The sequence below is a fragment of the Denticeps clupeoides genome, chromosome 4 (assembly GCF_900700375.1).
Source record: "Denticeps clupeoides chromosome 4, fDenClu1.1, whole genome shotgun sequence".
NCBI classification, from domain to species: domain Eukaryota; kingdom Metazoa; phylum Chordata; class Actinopteri; order Clupeiformes; family Denticipitidae; genus Denticeps; species Denticeps clupeoides.
In genome coordinates, this window is record NC_041710.1 from 2,976,517 (window position 1) to 2,994,512 (window position 17,996).

Here is a 17,996-nt window from a genome sequence, read left to right on the forward strand (position 1 = left end):
ACCCCTTTGCATTTACTCTGATGAAGTCTTCTCATGATTGCCTCACATACACCCCCCTCCTGGAGAGTGTTCTTGATCTGGACAACTGTTGTGAACTGTTCTCCATGGTCTTCCGGGTCTTTTGGTGCTTCTGAGCTCACCGTTGCATCATTCTTTTTAAGAATCTTCCAGACAGCAAGACCATGGGGCTGTGGTCAATCCAGCTACCTCTTAGTTTCTTTTATTTTCCAGCCAAATGATGGCTTGCTTCTCTGATCGTGACTACTCTTTGGACCTCATATTGAGAGTTGACCGCAACAGTTCCAACTGCAAACAGCAGACTTGAAATGAACTCCAGACATTTCATCTGCTCCTCGGGCAATGAGGAAGTTACACACTCCTGGCCATGGAACAGCCAAGATGCCAATTACTTTTAGTCCCTTAAAAGGTCAAAGGAACAAATACAAACTGCTGTAATTCCTACATCCTTCACAAGATTTGGATGTCAAGTCCCTCGAATTGAAGATTAAAGTCCGCAGTTGAAGCACATCTTGTTCGTTTCATTTCAAATTGTGGCAGTGCTTAGAGTCCCAATGTTAATGTACCTGGCTGTAGGCATTTTATGATATGAACGTGTCGTTGTCAAAAGCAAAGACAAAATGTGGACAGATCAACTTTTTTTTATTATCGTTTCATGTGTACATTTCCACTCAGAGGTTTGAACATGGCGGGACTTGCAGAAGAAGGTGGTCAGGTCCGGTGCGGATTCTTTTGAGTTTCCCTGCATTGTGGACTGATCACAGTGGAATTAGGCCAGACTGCACTGTAGTGTAAGTGGCACTAAAGAAGACAGACGGAGAGACACTCGCGTTGCGCTCGCGTCAACAGGACGCACGCCCACAAAGACGCAGAACAGGAGAGGGGACGAGAAGGATGCACAACCCCCAATTTCTAATCCCCCTTTTAATCTCTAATTCCAGGTTGTAACCTGGAAAAAAAAAATTACATTTGCATAATTAGCAAAACACAAGCGCACCACTTGAAGTCTGTGAACACATTATACTGCATATCAGCTAAAGAACCTCATGCCATATTATTATTTGCATGGAAGAATTTATTGTTTGTTACATTCTGAAAGTAATCCGATTGTGTAAAGTGTTAAAAGGCTAGTCTGATGGTTGGGAAAACTGAGCCAGTTAATCTGATTCTATAGAATGTAAACCTAAAAGGTAAAACCTCAGGGTCGTCTATTCTCTCATTTAATTACCCCCCCCCCCCCCCCCCCGACTAGCAGATTCGCTTTGCTGCATTAACAGCGCGACTGCAACCTCAGAACACATTTGGGAATCCACCACGGGCCACTGCCGTTATTCGAGCATCGGCTACAATTACAGTGACGGACCATATTAAATCACAATACGGCGGCAGAGGGGAAGTGGGGAAAGTTGCCCTGCTGCAGACAGAGCGTGCATCACACACCCGGCTCCCTCCCGACTCCCCGGTCCGACAACAGATACACAGAGAGTCCGTTTTAAAAGCGGGGAGGCGGGGTCATTTACAACAGCGTCCAACTTATCCACCCCGCTCCGCCGGCAGCAGCTTATTCGTCGCGAACGTGTCATCGGGTCCCGCCGAGGTCACATGATCAAGCACTGCTCTGCAGCACCAGCCCCAGCCGCGCCTTGGAGGTGCAGAGATTCCATGTCAAAGTTCAGGCCAGGAGGCTGGAGGGGGAGATAAAAAAACGTCGGTGCATTACAAGAAGAATGACTAAAATACCGTCAGAATCAAGGACTTTAATTTGAACCAAATAGGCGCACACTCACCGCCTCCCCTGCAAGCTCTTTTGGTGGTTGACCAAGCTCCTGAAGCTGTATTAAAATAACAACATTTTTATTTAGAAACAAATACATTTAGACACATAAAGGTCCCCTATTATCCTTTAAAAATGCTTTTATATCAGTGTTGTTGGTCCCCTAATTCTGTATCTGACGTCTCTTTCTGTAATTCAGCTTAGTGCAGAATTACAGCCACTTTGATCCAGTCCCACTATGAGATTTCCCAGGACGCGCCGTTTCGGTGTCTGTAGCTTTAAATGCTAATGAGGAGGAGAGAGGCGGGACGAGGAGGAGAGCAGCCTATAGAGGTTGAGCAGGCATTCAAAGAATCAACACCGTTCACCAGCCACAATGTTTGGTGCAGACAGGACGTCATGTCGGAGTTTTTACAGAAAAATTAAAATAAACCCGCTGGTCTCACGTGACTGGATAAAAAATTAAATAAAAGTTCAATCCATCCATCAAAGCAACTGCAATGCTTCACATGTTTGGAAGCCATGACGGTCAGTGGAGATAATGTTTTAGGGGAGCAGTGGGAAATTCTCTGGGCAGAAAAAGCACAAGGTATGGGAGGTACACTTTCCCCTTATGACAACATAAGGGGACAAACGCAATCAAACCTTTCTGTCAAAGTCCTATTTTCATGTCATGGGACCTTTAAAAACTGTGGCAAGCCCCTTCACCACTAGGGCTTGGTAGAAATCATCCAAATTAAAAAAAATATGATTATGATTAGAGAACACGCTCATATTTGGGCATATTTACTTGACCACAGATTGACAACTGCCAATCAGTATACTTTTCCATTTCACGAAATCACCCCACTGATGCCTATGCTGCATATATGCTCAGTTGGGTGGGGATGGTAAAGCTAGAAAAGGTTGATTTCTCCTTATATGCGGATGTCACTGTTTATATGTTAACAGAAGTATATACCCTTGATTTGGTCTGGTTTACCTGCTGCATGAGTTCCAGAATGTTCTCAAAAGTGCCTTCTTGATCTCCATCCTTCTCGAATTCGACGCAGATCTCCCCCATGACCTTGTGCTGCTGCTCGTAGCGCTGGAACTGCTCAGGCGGCAGCGACTCCTTGTTGCTGGTCAGCCACTCAGGATACTGAGAGTGGGCGAACAAGAGCGTGAGCGAACTAGATCACAAATTACACTTCCATTTCTGTGCACGCTTCCTCACCTTATCGGTGATCTCTTTGAGGGACGGATACAGAACTTCTTTGGAAAGGAGGTTTTGCATAATCGAGTGCATGATGGGTAAAATGGTTCCATCCTCCCCTCCCCCTTCACCGTTCTCGTCCAATTTCAGGCCTTCCAGAGTCTTGGCCAGGTCCTCTCCAACCAAACCGGAGTTCTGAGTTTCAGGATACAGCACGGGATGCATTCAATCTCGCAATGTAGAAAACATGAACGAACAACATCAGTACTTATATATACAAAACAGGTTACCTGTAAATGGTCGGTGTTTTTCGCCAAACCACTAAGAGTCTCTTTAAGACACGAGGCAAATTCTTGCTGGGAAGCTGAGTCAGTGCCTGACCAAAAAAAAAAGAGCAAGATTAAAAACTGGAGGAGTGAGTCCAATTCTGTACTTAAAGCCCACTTACTACCATTTTGTCCTCTGCATGGTAGTGTCCCTAAGCGTCTCCAGGGGGACTGTCCCTGTAACTACATTTACAGCATTTATCAGACGCCCTTATCCAGAGCAACTTACAATTGGTAGTTACAGGGACATTAATATGGATACACCTTAATAAAATAGGAATGGATGGTGACATTGAACACATTTTATAAGTGATCAGAAACTTGTAAATAAAAGAATAAAGTTACCAAGTACACCGTTGTTTTTCTTGTGAAATAAATTTGATGTGTCACATGACCCTCTTCCTATTCAAAAAACAAAAGTTGGATCCAAGATGACAGACTTCAAAACGGCCACTGTGGTCACCACCCATCTTGAAAAGTTTGCCCCCTCACATATACTAATGTGCCACAAACAGGACGTTAATATCACCAACCATTCCCATTTTATTAAGGTAGATCCATGTAAATGACCCACCCTGTAGATGTGACTCGCAGAAACAGATTCCAGTTAACGTACTTCGCAAGGGGTCGTGGCAACACAGACAAGTAAAGATAAGGTTGTCTGGTAAATGCTGAGCGTGTTATCCAGAGTGCCTTACAATCAGTAGTGACAGGGACAGTCCCTTGGAGTGTCTCGCTCAGGGACACGATGGTAGTAAGTAGGGTTAGAACCTGAGACTTTGTGCTCTTTAGGTTCAGGGGTGAGTGTCTTACCCACTAGGCCACAACCACCCAATCACCCTCCCACAACCTCCAGTCTCCGGTTGTGAAGACGGCCTCAACGGTCAAACCCGGGTCTCACCGACTTTGCCTGCGGCCTCGGACAGCTTCTGGAAGTGCTGCAGCAGCTCGGGCTCCTCCTGCGCCAGCTCGGCCATGGCCTTCTCCCACTCGTCTTTGGCCTGGTTCGCCATCTCCCCTTCGAACAGCACCTCGAAGAACTGGCCGTCCTCCAGCAGAGGCGGCTGCAGAGACACAACGGGCCCTCAGTCGGCGCCCGGCGGCGTTTCCTAATCGGCGGATTAGTCTGCGGCGGCCGTGAGACAACTCACTTTGTTACTCGTTTTCGCGCCGTTGGGAGCGGCGGCGGCCTCGGGAGCTGCAGGGGGCGCGTTGGTCTTGTCGAAATCATCTAGAGCACCTGAACGGGTAGGAACGAGGGGAGAGACAATGACTACTCCCAGTGAAATGTCAAAAAGACAAATTACCAGCAGAGGTGGAAAAAGAGACTAAATCAACAGAAATAGGTTATTTACGGACATGAGACGGATTTTCTGATCGCCCGAACAGACCAGGATTCGGCAAGTCTGGACCTCAAACCCACGTACAGGCCCGGTACATTTTGATCGGCTGCAGAGGGTTTTTGTACCCGACTCGCAGGTAGAAGGACTAAATAAAACCTGGACCCTGCGGGCCACGAGTAGAAGAACCATGGAATAAAGTGTCCCAAAACACTTACGCCCACAGTGTATTACAAACCGGTGAAAGTAAAACCACTTTTTATCTAAACCGCAAGCAATAATCTTAACTTAACTGTGTCAAACATCTTGTCGAAATTACAACAATATTGTGATATTTATATTGGACATTAAATATCAGTTTTTTTTTTTTTCAAATTTTGTTGTTTTGGTTGAATTATTAATGTGATCCACACAGATCGTACACGGCATCTTGTAGATCAGCTCTGTTTTTACATTTCCAGAATATCGCAACGTGGGGGCAGTGGTGGCCTAGCGGTTAAGGAAGCGGCCCCATAATCAGAAGGTTGCCAGTTCGAATCCCCGGGCGCCTGTCATGGCTGCCCACTGCTCACCAAGGGTGATGGCTTAACATTTTGCTGTCACCGTGTGCTGCAGTGTTTCACAATGACAATCACTTCACTTTCATATGTAAAGTATCACAATATATCGTGATATAATCATATTGTGATGCGTATCGTGAGATCCTTGACAATACACACCCCTAGTCGAAATATAGTAATAAATAATAAAGTGAAGCGATTGTCACATGTGATACACAGCAGCACAGCACACGGTGCACACAGTGAAATTGTCCCCTGCATTTAACATTTTTTCGGGAAACAATGTGTAGAGAAAGAGACTGGAGCAGCAATCCAATATTGTTCTATATCTATAGGGATCCTTCACCCCCAGTTCATCCAGCACATCTCTACATATCAACGTTATTCACACCGTTTAGGAATATCTTTCGAATACGGATGAAAAGACGAAAACCTTTAAATTAGGATCTCACGATATGATACGATTACAGTAACTGTACGTATTGCGATGTTCTACAGTTGACTGAAAATGTAAAAACAGAGCTGAAATACAACATGCTGTGACCGGCCGGTCATGTTTCACGATTTAACGCCTGAATTGCCAGGCAGTATATTCTCATTTAAAGCTCCGCAGTTGTATTCGGGACTCAGTCTCAGTGTTTAAATCTAAACTGAAAACAAATTTCTTTTCTCTGGCCTAAGTCTACTTTATCACACAGTCCCCCTGACAGCCCAGATGGTGTTAAATTCACCCGAGTTAGGGTACTGGGCCACTGTAGCGCCAGTATACCACTATTACCACATATTTCAGCATTAGTCGTACAACGCCAACGTTCTGTTAGTTTCCGCCGAGACACGGAATCAAGCGCACAGACCACCGGCAGACTCCAGTGAAGAGACCAGCAGATAAATTTGACAACTGCTAAACGAGGACATAGCAGGAAACAAACCAGAGGGTCACCACAGCCTCCACCACCATAACCACTACAGCTTCAGGTATCTTCAAATTGACCAGTAGCATCATAATGGACACGTGATGTTCACCATGACACTGGACTACACTTTGGACTTCTCCACCTCTACAACTGTAGGACATTTTCTCTTATTGGACAAATCATCACCAGCTCTGCACTGACACCATTTGCAGGCTCACTCTACCCTGGAAGGACGTCCCTATCTGTATCACTCCTTCCCGACGTTTCTTCCTTTCTTTTTTCCTCTCCTAGAGTTTTTTTTTCTGTGGTGATTTTCCTTGTGTGCAGAAGGGTCAAGTGTGGAGGGCGTCAAAGCCCATTGAGACGTACCGCATGTGCTTTTGGGGCTCTAGAAAAAATAATTGTTGTTAATTGATAGTACCACACTGTACAGCGCAGTCTACAGGAGTGGAGGTTGCAGTCGGTGGACTAAATACAGATACATATATATCGATATTCGATGTCCATGTAGCCATGCCATATCACCACGTAAAATAACGCGATATATCGATATATTTCTATCACCCCTACAACTGACCAACTCTGCCAAGTCCTGTATACCTCACTGTGGCTCAAGTACGCAAAAAACTATCTGGATCTATTTTATTAGGTACATTAAAGCAAAGTCCGTCACTATTGCAATAAAACTTGCTTTTTTTTTTCTTACTATATGTTGTTAAAGACAATCGTAACCCCTCGTCCCGATTTGACCCAATAATAAAGAAGGTTTCTTTTGGATAGCATTTTGTATAGTAACTAGTTTACGGTGCATTTAAAATTCGCTATTCGCGGAGGGTGGATTTTATTCGGTTATATAAACCCGAACGACACGACGCTCCGCTGCGCCGCAAAAGCGGCGAATCGACGGGGAAAAAACGTCCGCACCGTCCAACTCCGCGCGTCGGGACGCAACGCGAAGCCTTACTGTCCAGCAACTCGTCCAGCTCGGCGTCCTGTCCGTCCTGAGGCGGCGACGCAGACGCCATCTTGCAACTGCGCAGCGGGCGGGCACTGGCGCGGTAAAATGACGTCAGTCGCGCCGCCCTGGACGTTCTGTGGTCGTTTTTTAAATTTTCTATACACACACACACACACACACACACACACACGCGTACGAGCCGTATCCACCTTTATTCTGTTTGCAGTCACTGATGTGAATCAAACCCGCCAACAAGTCGGGTTTTTTTACCAGGCGGGACGGCGCGGTTCACAGCAGCGCCACTGGGTGGCGCCATTACCCGCCGCGCATTTCACGTACAGATTCGATACGTCCGTCAATTATATCTGTGGGATCGAATCACCACAGTTCTGTGGGCAACTAATAATAATAGCAACGACAGAGACCATGTATTCTTTCAGTTGTGAGCTTTTACGGCGAGCCACATTTTTCTAGAAGAAATTTCCAGTGAGATTACCCAGACGAGCCTTGCCAGTCACCACGTTGAATTAACGTGGCAGTCGGGCTGACTGAACATTGGGGAAGAGGAACAGAGAGGCTGATTGCATATATCCAGAAGCATGCACGAAGAGATTTAAGAGATTTATTGTCAGTGCAACAGTATACACAGTATACAGTGTCTTGAAATTCAGTTTGACACAGACCCCCTGTAGTGTGATCACAAAAGAAATACATATATAAAAATACACATTACAATAAATAATAAATAAAGTGAAGTGATTGTCACATGTGATACACAGCAGCACAGCACACAGTGAAATTTGTCCTCTGCATTTAACCATCACCCTTGGTGAGCAGTGGGCAGCCATGACAGGCGCCCGGGGAGCAGTGTGTGGGGACGGTGCTTTGCTCAGTGGCACCTTGACAGATCGGGATTCGAACTGTCAACCTTCTGATTACAGGGCAGTTTCCTTAACCGCTAGGCCACCACTGCCCCAAGATGAATTTACAGATGAATTTACAAAAGATTGCACTGAATTTAAACAAAAACGTAAGTACCTATACAGACTAAAAAACTAAACAACTTTCTGCACACTAAACAAGGACGACAAGGACAATCATATAAGACGCTTCAAAGTGGCTGTGCAGTGGACTCTTAAAGTGAAGTGATTGTCATACACAGCAGCACAGCACACACAACGAAATGTGTCCTCTGTATTTAACCATCACCCTTAGTGAGCAGTGGGCAACCACTCGGCCACGACTACCAGACTCGTTCAAGTATGGTTCAAACAAGACACATAAGACAAGACAAATGAGCAGATTTAGAGTCAGAGTGAAAGATCATTTAGAGTGAATTTAGAATGATTTAGGGTGAAAGATAACATCCTGATTAAGAGGTCTTTAAGATGATAGCAGTATGTAGATAATCTGGCTCTTGGTATGAAGAATACGATTCATTAGCAAAACATCCAGTAAACATAATTAGAGCTCTGGTGCCAGTGATGGTGAGTGTGCTGGTGATGGTGCCGGTGATGGCGAGTGTGCCGGTGCTGGTGCCAGTGATGGTGCTGGTGAGTGTGCCAGTGCTGGTGCCAGTGATGGTGCTGGTGAGTGTGCCAGTGCTGGTGCCAGTGATGGTGCTGGTGAGTGTGCCAGTGCTGGTGAGTGTGCCAGTGATGGTGAGTGTGCTGGTGCTGGTGAGTGTGCCGGTGCTGGTAATGGTGAGTGTGCTGTGCCGGTGAGGGTGCCAGTGATGGTGAGTGTGCTGTGCCGGTGAGGGTGCCAGTGATGGTGAGTGTGCTGGTGATGGTGCCGGTGATGGCGAGTGTGCCGGTGCTGGTGCCAGTGATGGTGCTGGTGAGTGTGCCAGTGCTGGTGAGTGTGAGGGTGCCAGTGATGGTGAGTGTGCTGGTGCTGGTGAGTGTGCCGGTGCTGGTAATGGTGAGTGTGCTGTGCCGGTGAGGGTGCCAGTGATGGTGAGTGTGCTGGTGATGGTGCCGGTGATGGGGAGTGTGCCGGTGCTGGTGCCAGTGATGGTGTTGGTAAGTGTGCCGGTGATGGTGAGGGTGCTGGTGAGTGTGCCAGTGCTGGTGAGTGTGAGGGTGCCAGTGATGGTGAGTGTGCTGGTGCTGGTGAGTGTGCCGGTGCTGGTAATGGTGAGTGTGCTGTGCCGGTGAGGGTGCCAGTGATGGTGAGTGTGCTGGTGATGGTGCCGGTGATGGGGAGTGTGCCGGTGCTGGTGCCAGTGATGGTGCTGGTAAGTGTGCCGGTGATGGTGAGGGTGCTGGTGAGTGTGCCAGTGCTGGTGAGTGTGAGGGTGCCAGTGATGGTGAGTGTGCTGGTGCTGGTGAGTGTGCCGGTGCTGGTAATGGTGAGTGTGCTGTGCCGGTGAGGGTGCCAGTGATGGTGAGTGTGCTGGTGATGGTGCCGGTGATGGGGAGTGTGCTGGTTCCAGTGATGGTGCTGGTAAGTGTGCCGGTGATGGTGAGGGTGCTGGTGAGTGTGCCAGTGCTGGTGAGTGTGAGGGTGCCAGTGATGGTGAGTGTGCTGGTGCTGGTGAGTGTGCCGGTGCTGGTAATGGTGAGTGTGCTGTGCCGGTGAGGGTGCCGGTGATTAGGAGTGTGCCGGTGCTGGTGTCACTGATGGTGAGGGTGTTGGTGAGGGTGCCGGTGCTGGTGAGTCTCTTATGCTGATGACACCCAGCTCTATCTGTCATTCCCACCAGAAGATGCTACTATAGCAACAAAAAAATTCGGCCTGCCTCTCAGACATATCGGCATGGATGTCTGAGCGACACCTCCAACTCAACCTATCCAAAACTGAGGTTCTGATCTTTCCGGGCAACAATTCCCCTCAGCAAAACCTTTCAATTCAAATTGGCTTGCTACTGTTAACACCCACGGCATCTGCAAAAAGCCTTGGAGTTTGGATAGATGACAAACTGAGTTTGAACCATCACGTTGCTGCGATCTCCAGATCCTGCAAGTTCACTCTCTACAACATTCGCAAGATTCGGCCTTTTCTCTCACAACAGGCTACACAGCTCCTCGTCCAGGCAATGGTCATCTCCAAACTCGACTATTGTAACTCTCTCCTGGCTGGAGCCTCTGCAGTCACCATAAAACCACTCCAGATGGTCCAAAATATGGCAGCTCGTCTCATCTTCAATCAGCCAAAATACACCCATGTTACACCTCTCCTTACCTCCCTCCACTGGCTCCCGGTAGCTGCTCGCATTGAGTTCAAATCCTTGATGCTGCCTACAGGGCTGTAAATGGAACTGCATCCTACATCAACACAATACTACCTAACTACACTCCTGCACGCTCTCTTAGATCAGCAAACGAAAGGAGACTAAAAATTCCTTCTTCACGGGGTCTCCGATTCCAATCATGTCTGTTCTCCGTTGTTGTCCCTGGCTGGTGGAACAACCTGCCCTCCTCCACACGACTAGCCGAGACTATCACCACTTTTAAGAAGCAGGTGAAAACCCTCTTATTCAAAAAATATTACAGACAAATCTAACACTTACACACGCACATGCGTACACATTGCACAAACAATACAAAAATGTATAAATACATTATAATTTTTCTTCGTCTAGCACCTAACAATCTCTGAGCATGCTCTTCACTGACAAGTCTAAGCCTTATCAGGGCTCTTAGTTTGTAAACTCAATATTCTATAGAAATCGAACGAGAATTGCTGGTGTCTTCCTCTTGTAAGTCGCTTTGGATAAAAGCGTCTGCTAAATAAAGTAAAGTAAAGTTAGTCTGCTGGTGCCAGTGAGGGTGCCGATGATGGTGAGTGTGCTGGGGTGGTGCTGGTGCTGTTGATGGTACCAGTGATAGTGAGGGTGTCAGTGGTGAGTCTGCCAGGGCTGGTGATGAAGAGTGTGCTGGTGGTGGTGCTAGCGATGGTGCCGGTGATGGTGACAGTGATGGTGACGGTGATGATTAGTGTTCTGATGCAAGTGATGGTGAAGTTGAGATTTATTGTCATTTCAGCTACATACATGTTATACGGTACATGGTGAAACCAGACACACTGTTTCTCCTCAACCTCATGATACATGTAACATTTAAACAACGTTACATATTGACATAAAGTGCAAACAGGGGACACAGGCAGTGCACGAGTAACATTTAACCAAAAAACGTGTAGACAACGATGAGACAGACAGCGCTAAACTAGTGTAATAAATAATAAATGTGTGGTGATGGTGCCGGTGCCATCTATTGTATGTAGGAAGCAATCATGGGAGCACTCAACTTTTCTGCACCTCGGAAAATGCACCATTTCCATGGGCTGGCCATCATACAGATTATCATTCAGATGGCATCCAATAATGAAGGTAGTAATGAAAAGAACCCCTGAGGCCTTCATTTATTGTCTTTTATATATTTAGTCAAACATGAGTAGACGCGCGCACACACACACACACACACACACATGCTCATATACATGGATGAAGGCTGGTGATTTTGCAATCAGTCTATATTCTGGCTGTATTCTCACGACAAGCAGTCGGTAAAACCAGTTTAAAAAAAAAAACAATCCCTGCTACAGATCCCTGCTTTTTTTATTTTTAATCAAAACAAGGTGGCCGGACTTCTGATCTGACGTCACGTACAGATGACATCATAACAATATCACTGGAAATGGAAAATCTGTCTGTCTGTAGCATATGTTTATATGATTGGTTTCACCATTGCCTGTTGGTGATATTGTGACAGGGAGGAGAGTCTAGAGGAAGCAACGGAGGTGAAAAGTGCTGTAGTCGTTTGTATGTCTTTGTGTACACAGGGTGACAGTGTGGAGACTTGGGGTGACAAGGATGGCTGCGATCGGGGACATCATATTGTTATGATGTCATCGGGGCAGTGGTGGCCTAGCGGTTAAGGAAGCGGCCCCGTAATTAGACGGTTGCCGGTTCATTTACATTTACAGCATTTATCAGACGCCCTTATCCAGAGTGACTTACAATCAGTAGTTACAGGGACAGTCCCCCCCTGGAGACACTCACGGTTAAGTGCCTTGCTCAGGGACACAATGGTAGTAAGTGGGATTTTAACCTGGGTCTCCTGGTTCATAGGCGAGTGTGTTACCCACTACTACCACCGTACACCACCCAGGTTTGAATCCCGTTCCGCCAAAGTACCACTGAGGTGCCACTGAGCAAAGCACCGTCCCCACACACTGCTCCCCGGCCGCCTGTCATGGCTGCCCACTGCTGTTAAATACAGAGGACACATTTCACTGTGCCCCTGTGTGCTGTGCCTCACATTGACAATCACTTCTGCAGTAGTCGTGGCTGAGTGGTTAAGATGGTTAAGATTTTAATTTTGAAACACTGCAGTACAGCACACGGTGACACAACGAAATGTGTCCTCTGCTTTTAACCACCACCCCCGTAGTCGGGTTGTATCCCGGTTTAAGCAAGACACCGTCCTTGTTAAAAGCGGGAGACACTTTTCACTGTGTCACCATGTGCCGCGTCACAGTTTCACAATGACAATCACTTAATTTAAGAAAAAAAAAATCAGGCCGCTCTGTAAATTGTACTTGTAACATTAAAATTTTTTTTCTTTTATTTGTGATTTTTTATTTTCTAACAACAAACAAATGACAGCTGTTGACCAATATCCCCCCACCACCCGGGCCAGTGGTGGCCTAGCGGTTATGGAAGCGGCCCCATAATCAGAAGGTTCGAATCCCGATCTGCCGAGGTGCCACTGTCCCCACACACTGCTCCCCGGGCGCCTGTCATGGTGCCCACAGCTCACTCAGAGTGATGGGTTAAATGCAGACGACAAATTTCCCTGTGTGCACCGTGTGCTGTGCTGCTGTGTATCACAAGTGACAATCACTTCACACTTTACCACAGCCGCACAGTATTTTTACTTTTAAATACTTTTAAATTACATTAAACCGGGACGATTTCACACAATCAATAACCAGCGACCGCGCCTCCTCACATCAACAAGTGGCACCAGCTGCCCGTAAGCGGGGCGTGGCCACGGGTCGCGGGCTCGGTCGGCGGGTCGCGCGCACTAATTGGCCGCGCGCGCACGGCTCCTCCTCTCGGCGCGCGATAAGAGCCGCGGCGCGCGCGCGCGACCCGCTCAGTGCCCGCCGGCGTCCCGCGAGCTGTCTATTGTGATTCATATTAATTTTATTATTGTTATTATTATTTTTTTTTTTTAAGCATTGTAGTATTTTTTTTTTGTGTTTGTTTTGAAATATGATTACTCAACTGAAGGAGCGTTACGAGGCGTTTCTGAACGAGAAGAACGTGGTGACGGACCTGCTGGCCGCCTTGGAGGCCCGGACGGGGGTCCAGAAGCAGTACATCGCCACAGGTACGCGGCCAGCCGGCGTGTAGACTTTCGGGCTGAGTTCGGCCCAACTTGGCAACCGTCGCGGCCGCTTCGAGTTTCGACGGCGCGTATTTACCGGTAATTTAATGCGCTTTAAAGCGCGTCGTGCGTGAACGGGAACGGGAGAAGAAGTCGGAGCGCTTCGTGGGTCGGGCCCCGTGTAAAGGAAGAATTTACTTTTCCTTTTCCGCCGTTTTACTGCCGTGCACCTGCAACGCAGGCAAAGGTCGAAGTGCGCCGCGTTTCCCGACATGGAGCCGTTTTAAAGCCGAACTGGCTCCAGTTTCCCAGCCGCGGGGTATTTTTAACTCCTGCAGGCCTGTCTTGGTCTGGATGGAAGTGTGTGTGTGTGTGTGTGTGTGTGTGTGTGTGTGTGTGTGTGTGTAATTGGGCACAGGTTGCACTTTAAATCCGGCGCTCGAGTTGCACAATTTTCCTGCGAATTTCATGCAGGCTTTGGACTCGCCTATAAACCAGAAGACCCGGGTTCAAACCCCACTTACTACCATCGTGTCCCTGAGCAGGACACTTAACCCTGAGTGTCTCCAGGGGGGGGACTGTCCCTGTAACTACTGATTGTAAGTCTCTCTGGATAAGGGCTTCTGGTAAATGCTGTAAATGTAAATGAGTAGACGGCCTCGCCCCGCTGTAATTTGCGTAGGTAAACGCTTCGGCCTGCCTGCGAGGTCCATGGCGGCTGCCGTTAAAATCCTCACCGTAACGCTCTGGTGGGAGCCGCTCCAGGTTCTAATCTTGGTCCGTGTGGAATTTTGCACTATGTCCAGAGTTCGCCAGGAGCCACGTCCTTTCCTCCGCCTCGGGTCACGGTCTGCGACCCGGAGGTCTCGGCCCCTATGCTATGGCCGAACGGTTTATCAACGTGCAACCGAAACGACTGCGATTTATTATAATAATTATTTCCGAAACCCGATCCTCTCGCGCCCACCTGAGCGGCATTTTGCAACGCGTCCACGGTACGCGCGTGGAGGGCGTGGCCGGTTACGGCGGCGTCCCTGTTTGATGTGCGAGGGACCTGCGTGTCCTGCCGCGCCGATCCAGCATCCTGTTTTCCGTCATCGGGGAATGTGGTTGTTCGAGGGTGTCGTGTGCTGTCATCTGATCCTCCGCAGGTGCCGTGTCGGCCGTCGTGCTGTATTTGCTGTTCGGGTACGGCGCCTCTCTGCTCTGCAACCTGATTGGCTTCGTCTATCCTGCCTATTTCTCGTAAGTACAAAGCGGAGACTTTTAACTAACTACATAACGAATTTAGTTAATTTAGGTAATCTTGCACATTTTTGCACATAATCATTGCACTACATTATACATTGAATTCTGTCTATACACTTTATAAATATGTTCATATCTATCCATCTCCTGCACATATCACCTTATGTATATACATAACTTGTTTGACCTTTTTCCTGCACTTGCTGCTTATTGCACTTCTGGTTAGACATAAACTGCACTGCCCTGTACTTGTACATGTGTAATGACAATAAAGTTGAATCTAATTTCTAGAATCTATAATCTAAGAGATATATAATTTTTCAGCATCAAGGCCATTGAGAGCAACAACAAAGAGGATGACACAAAGTGGCTAACGTATTGGGTCGTGTACGGCATCTTCAGCGTGGCAGAGTTCTTCTCCGACATCTTCCTCTTCTGGTTCCCTTTTTATTACGTCGGCAAGGTGAGATGGCTTGAATTGAACTGCTTCCTGTACGCAGTGTCAAGTCGAAATCGGAACGTTTTTAAAATCAGTGTTGGATTGGCCGAAATTTCGTAATAATTTTACATTCTGGAACCACGCCCGACCCTAATGGCCTTCCCAGTGCATCTTCCTGCTGTGGTGCATGGCTCCGGTTCCCTGGAACGGCTCCCAGGTGCTGTACCACCGGCTGGTGCGGCCGTTCTTCCTCAAACACGAAGCGGCGCTGGACCACATGGTCCAGGACCTGAGCGGCAAGGCCAAGGAGGCGGCGGAGTCGGTCACGAAGGAAGGTCTGTGCGACTTGTTTATATTATAAACGAACGACGCTTGCAGATGCTCAGTCGACACCTTTTTTTTATTATTATTATTATTTTTGTCTCTCCAGCCTCCAAATTTGCGGTTTTTGGCCATGAGAAGTCCCAGTGAAGGGAAGAGGACCTGGCGCTGCTCCCGTTATAATGACTTGTCCCCTGTGTGATCAACGTCATGCTATATGCTCCCGGCAGGGTTTATTCTTTTTAAATGGTACTTGAGCCCAACATGGAGCACCGCGATTGAAAGTCTCGTTTTACCTGTACGTGTGCGTGTCTGAGGAGTGAATGTATTTTATGAAGTAATGTGTACGTCTGGTGCCCTGGTGTTTTCCGATGTTGGACCGGGTACAGGTTTCTCTTCATTTCAGGAAAAATAAAACTAATTATTTTCACTCTGTCCCTCCCTCATTTAAAGCACCATTCCGTACAGTTTCACAGTAATACATACAGCTTTTTACGTGGCCCACTGATCATGGCTGATTTGAGGCCAAATGGTATTTTTAATTTATTTTATTTGGAAGTGAATGTAAAGGGGGGCTTGTTTTCTTATTAGTTTCACTTCATGAGAAAATTAAAGTGGAACCTCCCGGGTTATGGGTCCGCTTCTTTCCCCGCTAGGCCACCACTGCCCCACTACTGTAGTGAGGTGCACAGTGGCTAGTGGTAGAATGCTGACATTCTGTTAAAGGACCCATGACATGAAAATGTGACTTTGTGAGATGGATTAACGTTAATACGAGTTCCCGTAGGCTGTTTATGGTCCTGCAGTGGCTAGACATGGCAATAGGTGTAAAGAGTGCTTTGGTCATTCTGACTGTCGGATCTGGAATTTGTCCCTTTATGAAGTCATGAGGGGAACAGTTCCCTCCCGTTTCTCATTCTTTACCTATCCAGAGAATCTCCCACACCTCCCCTAAAACGTTATCTCCACTGACCGTCATGGCTTCCAAATGTGTGAAGCATTGCAGTTGCTTGCTGATTGGATGTAAAAATAGGTGGTGTTTTTTTTTTTTTTTTTTTTTTTTATATATAGTTCTCTCATGCGAGAATCAGTGGGTTCGTTGAATTTTTTTTTCTGGAAAAACGCTGACACGAATTCCTGTCTGCACCAAACGTTGTTGTTATTGAATGGTTTCTATAGGTCGCTCTCCTTCTCATTAGCATTTAAAGCTACAGACACCGAAAAGGTGTGTCCTGGGAAACCTCATTAAAGTGGCGGTAATTCGGAAAGAGATTTCAGATACAGTATTAGGAGACCATCAAGACCAATATAAAAGCGTATCTAAGCGTTGGTTTCATTTCAGATTTACTCGGTCGTCTATACAAGCTAAGCATACCGATCAGTTCATGCACGGAACGAGCCAAAATTGACTGAGTGTGGTGGTGCTTCAATCATGACCCTATCGGATGTGTTTCCACAGGGGGTTTCTGGGAAATGGATGCATTGTGTCTGAAGGAAGAACCTTGATACGGGCAGAAGGCAGAAATTCTTATCATCCTGTCCAGTTTCACTAGTACTTCACAGACCAGCCGTTCTCTTGGCCTTTTTTTCTGCTGCTGCATGCTGATGGCACACCTTCAAGCACTCATTTTTAGAAGAGGTGATGATAATGTTATGGCTGGCAGATGCGCAGAGAACGTAGCTGTTTCTTCACTGTGAGATCTGGACAGAAGCGTTTTAATCAGGTGACACGCTGAGATAAACTTGTGGATCTGCCCCATGACACGAATCCACTCTCAGCTTTAAGCGTGTTTCCCCCCCCTTCTCTTTCCACCACCACTGGTGTCCCCAAAACCATCATCATTAGATGCATTTATGGTTAGATTGGTAAAAATCATTTTCGGCCTCTAGTCCAGTGGTTCTCAACCGGTGGGGTGTGAGTAGGCAACAGGATGGGAGGATTTTTTTTTTTTGCAAATTTGTGTACTTTGTTTTGATTCATAGGCTAAAATACATTAACATTTTACATTTACAGCATTTACCAGACTCCCTTATCCAGAGCGACTTACAATCAGTAGTTACAGGGACAGTCCCCCTGGAGCAACCTAGGGTTAAGTGTCTTGCTCAGGGACACAATGGTAGTAAGTGGGATTCGAACCCGGGTCTTCTGGTTTATAGGCGAGTGTGTTACCCACTAGGCTACTACCACCCTATAAAAAATACTACCACCCTATAAAATAATAGACCAGAACAGTTATTATTTAATCAAAAATGTAAGTGACTTAATATTATTAACATGTTTGTTGAACTGTCATATGAAATCAGTGCTGCCTTGAGCCCCTCTCCCGTCCAAGAGCCCTCACAGGCGGTCAGTCGGAGCAGAGAGGAGACACGCCCCCCTCCGCGTCCAGGCTGCTAATGAACCGCGCATGCGCATGGCCGCCGCCGTTCCCGCAAATGTAAACGCTCACTCACTCTCACACAAAAATAAATCACTGCATTTTAATTAGCTCACGACATAGCTCTCCATTCACTCGGCTATCTATCTAACCATCCATCCATCCATCCATCTATCTATCCATC

At 47.0% G+C, this 17,996-nt stretch overlaps 2 protein-coding genes across 2 annotated transcripts; one reads left to right on the forward strand and one right to left on the reverse strand.

Annotated features, from left to right (window-relative positions):
* Nucleotides 1–643: 643 nt before the first annotated feature.
* Nucleotides 644–7,235, reverse strand: pex19 (peroxisomal biogenesis factor 19). The gene is made up of 8 exons (XM_028977397.1): nt 7,092–7,235; nt 4,465–4,553; nt 4,215–4,377; nt 3,278–3,363; nt 3,009–3,182; nt 2,775–2,933; nt 1,806–1,850; nt 644–1,703 (listed from the first exon to the last, which is right to left on the reverse strand). The coding sequence occupies exons 1-8, from the start codon at nt 7,150–7,152 to the stop codon at nt 1,617–1,619; spliced, it is 864 nt and encodes a 287-aa protein (XP_028833230.1). The 5' UTR covers nt 7,153–7,235; the 3' UTR covers nt 644–1,616.
* A 5,916-nt stretch (nt 7,236–13,151) lies between these two features.
* LOC114788583 (receptor expression-enhancing protein 5) lies at nt 13,152–15,864 on the forward strand. The gene is made up of 5 exons (XM_028977273.1): nt 13,152–13,429; nt 14,578–14,671; nt 14,999–15,137; nt 15,280–15,448; nt 15,544–15,864. Exons 1-5 carry the CDS (start codon nt 13,312–13,314, stop codon nt 15,582–15,584), a joined length of 561 nt encoding a protein of 186 aa, XP_028833106.1. The 5' UTR covers nt 13,152–13,311; the 3' UTR covers nt 15,585–15,864.
* The last annotated feature ends 2,132 nt before the right edge of the window (nt 15,865–17,996 follow it).